This window comes from Pseudonaja textilis, chromosome 14, assembly GCF_049901715.1.
Source record: "Pseudonaja textilis isolate UNSWEBS1 chromosome 14, rPseTex1.2, whole genome shotgun sequence".
In the NCBI taxonomy this organism is placed as follows: domain Eukaryota; kingdom Metazoa; phylum Chordata; class Lepidosauria; order Squamata; family Elapidae; genus Pseudonaja; species Pseudonaja textilis.
Genome location: NC_142003.1, coordinates 4,574,622 through 4,589,174, shown reverse-complemented (window position 1 = coordinate 4,589,174; position 14,553 = coordinate 4,574,622). Strand labels below are relative to the sequence as shown.

General features: G+C 45.0%; 1 protein-coding gene across 1 annotated transcript in view; it reads left to right on the top strand.

Moving 5' to 3' along the window:
- Positions 1 to 14,138, top strand: part of FAM20C (FAM20C golgi associated secretory pathway kinase) — a 55,949-nt gene extending 41,811 nt beyond the window's left edge. Inside the window, exons 4-10 of the mRNA XM_087942019.1 lie at positions 2,607 to 2,699; positions 3,680 to 3,795; positions 8,375 to 8,555; positions 10,056 to 10,165; positions 11,059 to 11,140; positions 12,016 to 12,075; positions 13,079 to 14,138. Coding sequence (XP_087798145.1) covers positions 2,607 to 2,699; positions 3,680 to 3,795; positions 8,375 to 8,555; positions 10,056 to 10,165; positions 11,059 to 11,140; positions 12,016 to 12,075; positions 13,079 to 13,331 — 895 coding nt within the window. The 3' untranslated portion in view covers positions 13,332 to 14,138. The remainder of the gene's footprint in view (positions 1 to 2,606; positions 2,700 to 3,679; positions 3,796 to 8,374; positions 8,556 to 10,055; positions 10,166 to 11,058; positions 11,141 to 12,015; positions 12,076 to 13,078) is intronic.
- Positions 14,139 to 14,553: the final 415 nt, after the last annotated feature.

Here is a 14,553-nt window from a genome sequence, read left to right as displayed (position 1 = left end):
AAGTCCAAATGACAGTACAGGTGGTCGTGGACTTATGACCACAATTGAGCCCAGAATTTATGTGGCTAAGTGAAAAAAATTTCACTGAAACTATTTCTCTCTAGACTAAACACACATGCACACACAAAGTTTGACACACGAAGGAGATTAAACCCCCCCACCAGAGGTGGGATTCAAAAATCCCAGCAACCAGTTGCTGAGTGGGCGTGGCCATGGTGGGTGTGGCCTACCGGAAGCTCTGGAAGCCTTCCAGAAACTGGAAACAGGCCCATTTCTGGACTTCCAGTACTTCTGGGAGGCCCATTTTCCTCCCTCCCAGAACCTCCGTACAGACCCTGGGCTCCTGGAAGTGGAGGGGAGGGCTGGGCTGGGCTAGCTGTTTTGGTTCGATACCAGTTTTTGCCAAATTTAACATCCAGTTCGCTTGAACCGGTCCAAACCAATCAAATCCCTCCCCTGTCCCCAACCCTTGTGTTGCTGCACACATTGGTATAAAACCCAAACACTTTTTTAGACCGGCTTCAAGCCAAGCGCGTCCCAAATATTCGTCATTCGGTGGGGCCAGTTTTCTAAGAAGAAGTAACCCTGGCTTGCAAGACACGAATGTGACTGTCTGTGGGAAAACCAGATTGTGGTTGTGTACTTCTAGGAGCAGCACTGAAACAACAACCCAAGGCTTTACGTGGATTTACAATGGAGTTTCAGTCTCCTTCCACAAATCCCAAAACATGTAATGTTTGGCTAAACATTCATCTTTAGAGCTTAGCATGCTGGGAAGCCTCACCCCTGGGGTGAATGATGGTGGTTTGGTGCATTGTGCAATCCCAGGAAATGAGTTAACTCGGTTATGGAGCCTGTGTTTGTGTGGGCAGCTGACTCAGCAAAGAGGAAGTTTTCCCAAACAAGGTTCTTATGACATTTTCCTTAAGATTTCCCAAGGTGGAAGGGTTAAGCTTTTTGCAGAAATGTTAGCCAAGGAGCTGATTTCCAAGTTAGAACTTCATCCCTGGATATATTTGAAAGGGGAATTTCATTTCTTTGCACCACTGTCTGGGAACCAGCGAAGAAGCCGTTCTTTTCATCAATAGCAGAGAAACTTGCAAATAAATGTTCATAAAAAAATCTCCAGAAATCTGACAAGGCTGTGACTCGATGATTGCACTAATTGTGGGGTCCTTGGTGCTCTCTGAACTGGGTCGTTCTCTTGCAGATGTTTCATGACCCAACTAGGCAACATCATCAGTGTTAGAAGGGAGTAGGGTTTGTGGAGGAGGAGGGGGAGGAGGAGAAAGGCTACTGTGGGGTCCTTGGTGCTCTCTAAACTTGGTCGCTCTCTTGCAGACGTTTCATGACCCAACTAGGCAACATCATCAGTGTTAGAAGGGAGTAGAAGGGACTACTCTGAGTTTTAGGCCCTCCTCCTTCTCTTCCTCCTCCTTCCTGCAAACCGCACTCCCTTCTAGCACTGATGATGTTACCTAGTTGGGTCAGGAAACGTCTGCAAGAAAACCACCAAGCTCAGAGAGCACCAAGGACCCCATAATTCAACCCTGAGCTACAACTATTCTCTTGTACCCATTACACTAACATCTAATGTTTCCAACACCACTCACATGCATTCCAAACGTGGGTTTTCCTTCAAATCTGGCTTTCATCCCATTGTAGGTCAGAAAGTTATTGTGTGTATACAGCCTGTCCCTTCACATAAAGCTAGCTAATCGGTGCACTGAGATTAAATCGCTGTGAACATAAATGCCTCTTTTAAAAAACAAAAGACCATACAACAAATTTTGCGACGGTGGTATGCATCGAAGCTGATTTTAAGTCATGTTCAAGTTCAACAAAATCCGACGATATTGATGTTTGTCCTAATCCTACTTACTTTGGTTAGCCTCAAGGCTGTGTGTCTGCCTTCAGCCAGGAAAAACTTACACACCCTCCATCTTGTGACTTTAAAATATTTTGCTTTCTCTTTTTTTTTTCCCCCCTGGTTTGTTTGTTTTCCAAACACACCCTGGCCCTCTCTTGTTTTTACGCCAATGTGCAAGGCTTTATAAAAAGCCTGCATGCTTAAAACCACGTGTTTTCTCACAATTTCCCCACCGTGTAAGCAATTTTCCTGAATGTCTTCCTTGTTGTGTGCTGTTTTCCTAGCGGAGAATTTTTATTCACAAAGCCAGCCCTAGGCGGGCTAATTGTTCAGAAAAGCAAGAGGGAAATTCAGCGGGTGTGCGAGAACCGAAGGAAAATTCGGTTGTGGGTTGCATATTTGATGGGGGAAAGGATGAATTAAGCCAGCGTGTATTGAAAAATGTAAATTAAATCTTTTTCTTCTTCTTTTTCTCTGTGCCTCTCTCTAACTCAGTTTCTGGTTGGGGGCATCTGGGTGACCCTCTGACTTCTGCACCCCAACCCGGAGGTGATAATAGGGAGCAAAAGGATCTCCCAAATTAACGTGGCAAGGCTATGTTTTGTACAGTTTTTTTCCCCAAAAATCTCCACAGTAATACAAGTTGCGCCCATTTTTAGGGACGGATATAAATCAGGGATGCCCTCTTTGCCATTTTATGTCACCCGAGCGTTTTGTTTTTCTCTTTCCTTTGTAGGCAAACGAGAGAGCAGGAAACACCCCCTGATTTCTTTTATTTTTCCGACTACGAGAGACACAATGCTGAGATTGCAGCATTTCACCTGGACAGGTAAATGGTAGGAGGGGGAGAGGGGTAAAATGGGGGCAGGGGAGTGAGCTGAATGCAGTGTTTGGACGTCCAAATAATTGAGTCAGATTTTCAGTATTTTGCAACACAATTGTGTAGGAGGTCATTCTGCTGTTGTTGTTCTCCTCCTCCTCCTCCTCTTTCTTCTTCTCCTCCTCCTTCCCCTTCTCTTCCTTCTTCTCCTCCTTCTTCTTCTCTTCCCCCCTCCTCCTCCTCTTCCTTCTTCTCTTCCTCCTCCTCCTCCTTCTCCTCCTCCTCCTCTTCCTTCTCCTCCTCCTCCTTCTTCTCTTCCTTCTCCTCTTCCTCCTTCTCCTCCTCCTTCTTCTTCTTCCTCCTCCTTCTCCTCCTCCTCCTTCTCCTCCTCCTTCTTCTTCTTCCTCCTCCTTCTCCTCCTCCTCCTTCTTCTCCTCCTTCTTCTTCCTCCTCCTTCTCCTCCTCCTCCTTCTTCTCCTCCTTCTTCTTCCTCCTCCTTCTCCTCCTCCTCTTCCTCCTCCATGTGAGTTCACATGGAAGTCCACAGTGAAGTAGAATTGATGGTGATTTCTGATATACCTTCAAAGGTAGAGAGTTCCACCATGTGAATATTAGCACTGGGGAGACCTATCCTTGTGGTGAACAATCCCCTATAAATTGTCTCTATCTGTAGCACTCAAAAGAAAACCTTGTCCCAAAGTCTGAAGGACTGAACTGGTACATCCTAGGAGTGGTTCCCACTAGACCATTTCTCAAGTTCTTTAAGGCCCCCATGTGTTCAAATCTCAATAAATCCAACAAGCAGAATGAACAAGCCAGGTTTTAATCTTGACTTATTCCAACCCCGCTCTTTTTTGCATTATTTTTTGGCTCATTATTATGAGGTCTAACCGACTAACCCATTACGATATTTAAAGCCCATCCTGCAGAAGATTTTGTTTTGTGGGATTTAGCAGATTAAAACCATCTCTTCCTGTTTTTTCTTCCAGGATCCTGGATTTCCGTCGTGTCCCACCAGTTGCAGGCAGACTGGTTAACATGACCAGAGAAATAAGGGACGTTACTCGCGACAAGAAACTATGGAGGACATTTTTTATCTCACCAGGTATGGGAAGACTTAGATAATATCCCCGGCATCAAAATAGGTTCCAGGTGACAGGCAGCAATTAAAACGAAGAACATCAACTATCTCACCTATCAATGTTCAGGTCCACCAAAAAAGTTTGTGGCCATCCTGGTCTTATCAATTTGTCAGCCTCATGATTGAGTCTCTCCGATGCATTCAGCAAAATCGAGGAATAATTTCCATCCAGAGGGAAGCCAGGGATCCAGTGGGCAGGATCCAACTGGAAATGTTGGCTTCCCACTGGATCCTAACCTTCCTGTTCCTGCACTTCTGCTTTGTTTTGTCGCTTTGTGGTTGCGTCTGAATTGCTGCTACCGAAAAGCAACGTTCCTTACTCTGGTTACGTTCATCTGCTTGGGGGCTTTGGCAAGGACAACCCCGTTGACTTTAGTTAATAACGGCAACAGCAGCAACCCCAGAAATTAAACCCAGAAGATGGTGGTGCCGGTGTAAACATTTGAATCAAATCCCAATTTACAGCCAGGCGAAAGGCTTGATTGGCTGCCTCTCATGGTCCAAAAGGAGATAGTGTTGTGTGTGTGTGTGTGTGTGCAAAACCTGAATTATGTCAGCTTCTGGAGAGGAAAGGGATCTTAAACCCCAGCGTGGCATTTCATGCCTCTGAAAATCCACAGTTGCTTTGGTGATGTTCTGTCTTGGAAACCATTCCAGGTAGACCTCGGAGTGCGTTTTGCGTCTCCCAAGAGGCTGGAACCTTTCACTCCGTTTTAGTAGCAAGGTTGCTGCTTGGTTGATGCTGCTGAGCTCAAATCTCTCGGTACTATATCCAGGAGACCTTGCTGGAAAGTTCTCGTGATAAAGACAAGAATCGGGGAAGCATAATTCTTGTTCCCCGTCAAAACAAGAAAAAGTCCACTGATAAATGAACTTTTAAAATGGATTTAAATGTTTAAATGGGGGAAGGAGGGAGGGAAGGAGGAGTGGGGAGAGCAGAGAGGGAAGAAAAAGAGGGAGGGAAGAGAGAAATGTTGGAGAAGAAAGGAGAGAGGAATGGAGGGAGGGGAAGGAAGGAAGAAAAAGGAGAGGGAGGGAAGGAAGAGAGGGAGGGAAGGAGGAGTGGGGAGAGCAGAGAGGGAAGAAAAAGAGGGAAGGAAGAGAGATAGAGAAGAAAGGAGGGAGGGGAGGGAGGGAGAGAGGGAGGAAGGAAGGAAGGAAAAGGGAGAGAGGGAGGGAAGGAAGGAAGGAAGAGAGGGAGGGAAGGAGGAGTGGGAGAGCAGAGAGGAAAGAAAAGAGGAGGGAAGAGAGAGATGTTGGAGAAGGAAGGGGGAAGGAAGGAAGGAAGGAAGGAAGGAAGGAAGGAAGAGAGGAGGAAGGGAGGGAAGGAAGGAAGGAAAAGGGAGAGAGGGAGGGAGAGAGGGAAGGAAAGAAAACATTGCACCCAGTGCAATGAATGGAAATAGACCAGTCATTCCTTGAAATGCATTTCTACATCTTGCTAGCTCTCCGCTTGCCTGAAAGAATGGCGCAAAGGAATGATTTGTTAGCACTCAGGTGGGAGAGAAAACTTCAATAACTCCGGCTGTAATTTTCGAAATAATCATTTGCCGAAAATCAATGCGAGTTCTGGGGACTTTTGTTCCTCTTGACCAATCACAGAGGTTTATGGATTTCCACCCCTGTCGTTCCCCCTCCCCCATTCCCCCCACCCACCCTCTGGGAAATTGACAATAGCAGCTCTGCTTCACTGGCTTGAAAGAAAAAAGGGAGATTAGAATCTTTCCCACCTTTTTAAAATTTTCTTTTAAATTTTTTTTAAAGAACGTGCTCAGGATTATTCGCATTCCCCAGGTTCTGACGCTGGAAAGGGAAGAATAGGCGACAAGCTGTTAAATTGTCCTTATCACCAAGAGAGAGAAACGATTGTTTCAAATGGTATGGGAATTGACGTCAGAGAAACGATTGTTTCTGGGAATTGACGTCAGTCAAACCGGTCGTTCTCGACTTGCAGCCATTGTTTGTGAAGTGAGTTGCGTGAAATGTTACAATGTTAAGTGAATCACTCAGCCGTTAAGTGAATCCAGGTCCCGTCTGTCCCCCCTGGTTTACTTCGCTTGTCAGAGGCTGGATGGGAAGGTTGCAAATGGCGACCACGTGACCCCAGGAACAGTGCAATTGTCGATAAATACACACCAGTTGCCGAGTGTCCAAATTTTGATCGTGTGAGTGAGATGCTGCTCCAATGATTGTAAATACAAGGAATGGTCGGAAGTCTTTTGGGGGTGGGGGTGGGTAACTTGGAAATGAACAGTTGCAACTCAAGGACTGCCTGTATTTAGGCCCCAGAGATGTTATTTGAAGGAGATGCAGGGGTGGGATTCTACCTAGATTAGCTTTCTAGCTAATCTAAAAGCAGAGCTGAACCTTCCTTAGGACCGAAGTTTCTATTTTTCAGTGCAGACTCAGGTAGCCGATGGCAGATAGATAGATCTCTGAATGAATCTGTGATTCTATGAGCAACTCAATCTGCCTGCCTGCTTTGCCTGATTTTGGGTAAAAGTTGCTCTTTTCTTAATGAAATAAATAAATATTTACATAAATATTTACAATATTTACATACAAGCCACGCCCAGCCAGTCACCTGACCAGCAAGCCACGCCCACAAATTAGGCCATGCCCACAGAACCGGTGGTTAAGAAATTTGAATCCTTCCCCTGAGGAGATGTGTCTTAAGTGTAAAATAGACATAAAGGAGAGATTGACTGGCCCTTAGGGGAATTTAAATTCAGAAATTATCAGGTTTCTCATCTTCTTTTAATGACCCCATAATCCCTTGGTTGGAGGGTGGAGTCTTGGGCAAATGAATGGAGCTAAGTTTTTACTGGCCGGATGCCCTTCCTGTCACCAATGCAGAGGTTTTTTTTCAGCAGAGTGCCCAGAGAGAGAAATGTCTGCCTCTACCTACGACCGAACTCACAGCCCCCTGATTGTGAGGTGAGAGCTCTGCCTCTAGGCCACCACACCATTCACCATATAAATTTCCCGTTTTTAATCATACATATACAGGCAGTCCTAGACTGACAACATTTCATTTAGCGACCGTTCACACTTACAACAGCACTGAACAATGTGACCTGCGCCCCTTTTTCACAGTTACCACCTTTGGAGCCTGATTGTGCGATCCGAATTCAGACGTTCGGCAACCTGGTTCGTGCTTACGACCATTGCCGTGTCCCAAGGTCGCGCCAACCAACTTCAAACAAGTGAAGTCAAGACTCCTGTTTATGACGGGCACAGTTCCCGGGGCCACGTGATCCCTTTTCACGGCCTCCCGACAAGCGAAGTCCATGGGTGGGAGGAAGCCAGATTCACTGGGTGACTCACTAATCAAACTGCAGCAACTGTGGCAAGAAAGGGTCATAAAATGGGGTGAAACTCGCTTCACAAATGTCCCACTTAACCACAGAAATCTGGGGGCTCCTTTGTGGTCGTAAATCCAGTGCTACCAGTGTCAGCACTTACAGTGACTGGAACCACACTTGGCGGTTGAGAAACGCCAGCGTGCAGGAGCTGAAATAATGACAGTTGGTTCACAACTCGCCCTCATTCACAGATTTCGCGCTGCTGGCAGAGTTTTCTCACCATCCGGTGCCAGCTTGAAAGCGGACTGAGTTCACACTTGCTTGTCTGAGTCAGCAACTGTTGAAAAAGCTGATTTGGGCAAATATAAAAAAGTGAAATCAAACAGTCGGCTTAGGCATGTCAGCCAGTTCTCAGCAAGTCACAAAATCATCCCCTCGAGCCCAGAAAAATGACCTTGGCAAGGGGACAACGGGAAGATGGTTTTCGTTCTTTAACGATCAGATCGAAAGCTCTTATTTCGATAGGTCCAAGGATATTTCTGTGATCTGTAGCAACTGTTTCAGAGGTTCTCCTTGTTCTACTCGCTCCCTGGCCCGCTGTCATGCCCCTGTTGGAACCTGATTCCGACGTGGAAGTTGAGTAGCTGACAGGGAGTGGGAGTGTAGCTCCGGTGGCTGGGCAGGAAACTGGGGAAGGGCACAGTCCAGCTGGGCATTCAGAGGAAGGCCCAGGCCCACCCCTTCTTCATCCTAGGGCATGCAGGGAGGAATGGAGAAGGGAGCAATGTGGGTTACGGGGGAGAAAAGGGCCCTGATTCCCTTCATTAGCTGCAGCTGGGAAAACAGGATTTAAAAAGGGTGTTTGCACACAGCACCTTGCTGGAAGCAAGGCCACTCTAACCAGTTAACCAACCCTAGGTCATAAATTTATTTATTTGTTAATTAAACTTATCAGCCATCGGTCTTGCGTAGGGAGGATTCTGATGATGTTATCTAGTTTGGTAATGAAAGATCTGCAAGAAAACCACTAAGCTCAGAGAGCACCAAAGACCTCGCAGCTCTCCTCTTCCTCCTTTCCCTGTCTCTATCCCCTTCCAACCCTGACGATGTTACCTAGTTGGGTCATGAAGCATCCATAAAAAACAACCCAACTCAAAGAGCACCCAGGACCCCTTGAACCACAGATGTTCTCTTCCACCCGTATCAGTTGTCCATCATGTCTCTCCTTCTTTCTGCAGCCAATAACATCTGCTTCTACGGAGAATGCTCCTACTACTGTTCAACAGAGCACGCCCTTTGTGGCAAACCGGACCAGATTGAAGGCTCCATGGCTGCCTTTTTGCCCGACTTGTCTTTAGCCAAACGGAAAACCTGGAGAAACCCATGGCGACGTTCCTACCATAAACGCAAGAAAGCCGAGTAAGTGTTTGTGGCTAAAAGGGGTCCTGCTGCTTCCGCTGCAACCCCCACGCAGCAAGCTGTCAGTTCACCATTGTTGCCTAGCCAGACTTTTAATCCCACCACCGCTGAGCAGAGCGAAGTCATCAGCGTGCCAAAGCGTGTAGAAGAGACACAGTGGGAAGATGAAGAGCAGAGGCTGAGCTTTATCTGCATGGCCCGCGCCATCATTCAACCCAGATGTCGGGTTTGTTCTAAACTCTAAAACCAAAACAGCAGAACTTCTGGGTTTTCATGCAGTAGGACTAAAGCTTTTTCTCTAATTAAACTCGAATCCAACTTATTTTGCACTTATTTTGCAAGTATGGGAGAAATAATAATTTTCCTGCATTTTTTTCTCCTGTCATTCATTCATTCATTCATTCATTCATTCATTCATTCATTCATTCATTGTTTCTAGAGTAGAGTAGAATAGAATAGAATAGAATAGAATAGAATAGAATAGAATAGAATAGAATAGAATATGGAAGAATAGAAAATAAGTAAAGAAGCAAATAGGGTTTGTTTCCCGTATACATACGTCAACTTCAGAAAGTGTTTGCCTCTAAGTCTAATCTATTTGGTTCTGCAGGATTATTCAAACCTGCGGTGTGAGAGAGGGGGGGGGGAGGGAGAGAGGGAGAGAGAGAGAGAGACTTAATAATTGAATTTAAGTAATAGAATAGTTGGAAGGGGCCTTTGAGGTCTTCTAGTCCAGCCCCCTGCTCAAGCAGGAGAATCTGTACTATTTGAGACAAGTGACTTTCCAATCTCTTCTTTAAAATGTAGCATCCACAATTAGTAGATGCTAATCCATCAGTAATGGAGCATTCACAATTTCTGATGGCAAGCTGTTCCACTGGTTAATTGTCCTCACTGTTAAGAAGTTTCTCATTCATTCATTTATTCATTCCTTCTATTAATATTATCAACTTTATTTGCTGACCATCTCCTGGTTGAAGGCCACTCTAGCCGGTTAACCAACCCTAGGTCATAAATTTATTTATTTGTTCATTAAACTTATCGGCCGTCTGTCTTGCGTAGGGAGGATTCTGGGCAGCTAACCACCGATAAAACAACCGGAGAAAACATTAATGTGTTCAAATAGCAAATATGAATGCTAAAATTGACTTAAGAATTAACAGAAGGGGCAAGGAAGGAAGCCCCCTCCCCCTCTTTGTGTATCGTTATAGTCCAGCCCAGATAGTGGGATAGGAATATAGACTTTTTTTTTTCTGAGCCCTTTCAAGATACTCTTATTCATTATCAAGGCATTTTTAAAAATTTATTTTCCCCTGTGGGAGTTCAGCAACCTTCTGCTCCTTCTACAAGATCATAAGTGGGAGGAGGGTGACATCTTTAAAATATAGATGGGCATATTTCCTCTTTTAAACTCACACTCACCCACTCAATCAAAACGTAGAGCACTGTTGGTGGCTAACCTTCCCAATCTGTATTTTTTTTCTTCTCTGTCTCATCCAGGTGGGAAGTTGACCCTGAATATTGTGAAGAGGTTAAGCAAACGCCGCCTTACGATCGGGGAACCAGGATCTTGGATATAATGGACATGACCATATTTGATTTCCTGATGGGTATGTTCGTCACCTTCTGAAACTTAGAATTTGGGCAGTTTTAGTGGTAGGACGCAGTGGCTCAGTGGCTAAGACGCTGAGCTTGTCGATCAGGAAGGTCAGCAGTGCGGCGGTTCGAATCCCTAGCATTGCGTAATGGAGTGAGCTCCCGTTACTCACCCCAGCAGCTTCTGCCAACCTAGAAGTTCGAAAGCATGTAAATAATGCAAATAGAAAAATAGGGACTCCTTTGGTAGTCCTGCCCCGCCACATGACCACGGAGACGTCTTCGGACAGCGCTGGCTCTTCGGCTTTGTAACGGAGCTGAGCAGTGCCCTCTAGAGGCCAGAAACGACTAGCACATATGTGCAAGGGGAACCTTTACCTTTTACCTTTCGTGGTAGAACATGTAGAATTTGTGGAACATATTTTTTTTTGCTGCTTGTTGTTGCCTTGGCTTATTTGGCAGTGGCACAACATTAATGACCTTCTTAGGTGACACAAATAGCAGAATATCAGAGTTGGAAGGTACCTTGGAGGTCTTCTAGTCCAACCCCCTTGCTCTAAGAAGGAGACCCTTCACCATTTGAGACCAATGGCTGTCCAGTCTCTTCTTGAAAGCCTCCAGGATTGGAGCACCCACAACTTCTGAAGGCTTCCCCTAATCTATTCCTCTGCCAGGAAATTCCTTCTTAGTTCTAGGTTGATTTTGATCATGGGATGAAGGATCATAAGGTAACCCTGTTTCTTCTTGAAAGACATCGGGCAGCCAGAATGGTGCTTGAGCAAGGAGCAGGGCCCTCCCAAACCTATTATTCTATGTTCTGTGTTCGTATACTATAATTTGCTTAAGATCTCCAATCGGACATTCTGCTAAACCTTTTTTTTCTTCTTATTTTTCCTCTTCTTTCCAGGTAATATGGATCGACACCATTACGAGACCTTTGAGAAGTTTGGAAATAATACTTTTATTATCCACTTAGACAATGGAAGAGGGTAATTATGGGAGGGTTCAGTTGATCATAACTTACACCTTTCCTTTTTATTCTGGGTTATTCTTCACCACTTTTCTTTTGCTTGAAAAAAGGCATAAATTTGCCCATAGGTCACTTAACCAGAGCACTAGTTTTTTTTTCTAGCTCAGAGACCGGCAACCTATAGAGGTCATCCTCATTTAGTGACCACAGTTGGGACCGGCAACTCGGTCATTAAGCGAAGTGAAACCATGACCGTGTGTCAACTCAAAAATACTTCTCTGGTCTTTTAGAGTTGACAGCAGAAAGGGAGTCGGGGAGTAATGCATATCTTAAATATTTTTCATAGATAATTGCTAGGCAGCCGAAGCTTCTGGCACACCAGATTATTACTGGAGAGCATGATTGATGACTCTTGGCTATGGATGTGTCCCATTGGAGAATATACATCCAGGGGGTGGGGGAAGACCAGGGTCAAGGGTGAGATGAATGATGTGTCTCACAGTCAGCTAAACCCAGGTAGCACCGGCATGTTCACACCTAATAAATTATTATTATTTTTTAAACTCTGAAAGATGCAGCTAGAGACTCGTGATCTGAATGGGGGTAGATTGTCAGAGCCCTGACACTCTGCTTAGGAGTGCAGTTCAACTTTCCATTGCTTTATAGACCTGTGAAGATTGTCAAGAAAAAAAACACGATATTTTCTTTGAAGACTTGTGGCGAGGCTTCGGGACAGCTGCCCACGTTTCCTACAAAAACACCTCTTTGGCTCAGCCCATGGCTCAAACCATTGCAATAAAGAGCGCATTCAGCTTCTGCCCTGACTTTTCGCCAAGAATTTGAGACAGAAAGTATATTTCTAGTGAATGGTTCTTGTGTTCTTCTTTCCTGTAGGTTTGGGAAATATTCTCACGACGAACTGTCTATCTTGGTGCCTTTAAATCAGTGTTGCCGGTATGTTTGGCATTTATTTATTCTTCTTCTTCTTCTCTTCATGGGGAGGATTATATGGGGAGGATTATAAATGATAGATGGGAGAGAGAGAAGGGGAGGGAAGGAAGATAGATATTTAGATTAGATAGATAGATAGATAGATAGATAGATAGATAGATAGATAGATAGATAGATAGATAGATGGATGGATGGATGGATGGATGGATGGATGGATGGATGGATGGATGGATGGGTGGGTGGGTGGGTGGGTGGGTGGGTGGGTGGGTGGGTGGATGGATGGATGGATGGGTGGGTGGGTGGGTGGGTGGGTGGATGGGTGGATAAATTGATAGATGATAGATAGATAGATAGATAGATAGATAGATAGATAGATAGATAGATAGATGATAGATAAAAAGATAGATAGATAGATAGATAGATGATAGATAGATAGATGGATGGATGGATGGATGGATGGATGGGTGGGTGGGTGGATGGGTGGATGGATGGATGGATGGATGGGTGGATGGATGGGTGGATGGGTAGATAGATAGATAGATAGATAGATAGATAGATAGATAGATATAAATAGGGATAGATAGATGATAGATAAAAAGATAGATAGATAAATAGATATGCAGAGATAGATAGATGATAGATAGATAGATACATAGATAAATAGATAGATAGATAGATAGATAGATAGATAGATAGATAGATAGACAGACAGACAGACAGGGATGGAGAGAGAGAGAGAGAGGAAGTGAGGGAGGGAAGGAGAGAGAGATGATATTCAGATGGATAGATAATAGATAGATAGATGGGAGATAGACAGACAGAATTTTCTGTATGGATTAAACCAGCGGCTCAGAGTTGAATCATGGTAGCCCATGTAGTTGGAATCCAGAATTAGTCCTTCCAGAAACCAATTCTGCTAAACACAGGATTATTTTTTTTTTAAAAAAAAACTAACATAGCCCAAACACGCTCCACCTCTCACCTTCCAATTTTTGCTTCTTCATAGAATACGGAAGTCCACCTACCTGCGTTTGCAGCTCCTGGCCAAAGAGGAGTACAAACTGAGCCAGCTGATGGAAGAATCCTTGCTGGAGGACAAAATCGCCCCCATCTTGTACAAACTACACCTCGAAGCGATGGATCGGAGGCTCCGGATAGTCCTCCAGGCCGTCAGGGACTGTATAGAAAAAGAAAGTTACAACAAGGTGGTGGAGAATGACTTTGCCTCCCCTAGGAGCACCGTCACGACTGAGAGGTAGTGAAATGGGCAGACTTCCTTCAACGCCACGGAAGAAGACCGACACGTCAACCAAGCCACCATCCCAACAGTCTCGCGAAAGACTGTGTGTAGGCCACATTTGAATTCAGTGAATTCAGAAATTGCTCTTCTAATTGTTCTCCAAGTAGCTAAGGTGTAGACTCTGCAACAGATTAGACTGAGAATAACAGGAAGCTCGGCCGCCAACAGCCCTCGGGGCAATCCACGTGTTCTCAAGTGGACGTGGTCCATCCACCTGCCATGGTTTTTTTTTTTTTCCATCCAGCCTCGCTTGCCTTAGCTTCTAAATTATTCCCCATCTTCATCAACGAGGGCTTTGGAGTCCACCTGTGGGCGGAGCTTCTGGCAAGCCCCACCTTCTCTCTCCCCTGTCTGAGCTTTCATTTCTCTGAGCGGCAAGTGATTTCGTGCCCCCACCCCTTCTTTCTCCGCCCCAATCCTTCAGCGCGACACCCTGCTGAAAAGATCTCGTGTAGGAAATGCCAAAAAGCCCGTCCACCTATCCTGGACGCCGACTGCATCTGGAGGAAAAAGACATCCACTTGTCCTCATCGCAGTTTTCCAAACTGATCCTATCAAACGAGGAGAGAGAAAAAAATATATATATATGGAAGATTGTGAAACGGGATCGTCTCACTGGTTGGAGCAACCCTCTTCATTCCTTCCCTCCTTTTCCTTTGTACAGAAAGCCGGTCTTTATTTAATATTTTGTATTTATAGAGGAGACGGTTGTGTTGTGTTGTTCTTCCTTCTTTTTTTTTAATAAACGGAAAACGCTACCTTTGGACGAGGAAGGGATTGACTGAGGTTTACCACTCTCGAGGTGGTCTCCAAGAGGAATCCAAAGAAGAGAAATCCCACCTTGAAGCTATCCTAGATCTGAACCTGGGTTTGTGGGTGGTCGGAGTAGCGAAAGAGGTGAAGGGATTAGGAATTTTGGAACCCTGCGCACCGAAAGAGCTTTATGGGGAAGGTTAAACTATATATATATATATATATAAAATATAATATATAATTATATATATATTCTCCCTAACTAAGGGAGAGAAGGAAGGGTCAGAAATGGAGAAGGCCACGCTTACGGATGTTTCCTTCAACGTGGCGGTGAAATCATACTTCCTTGTGTCTACTTTGAAGGCGGTATCCTCCTTTTCTCTTGCTCCTTCAGGGCTGCCAAAGGCCCCCCACTTGCTCCCCAACAT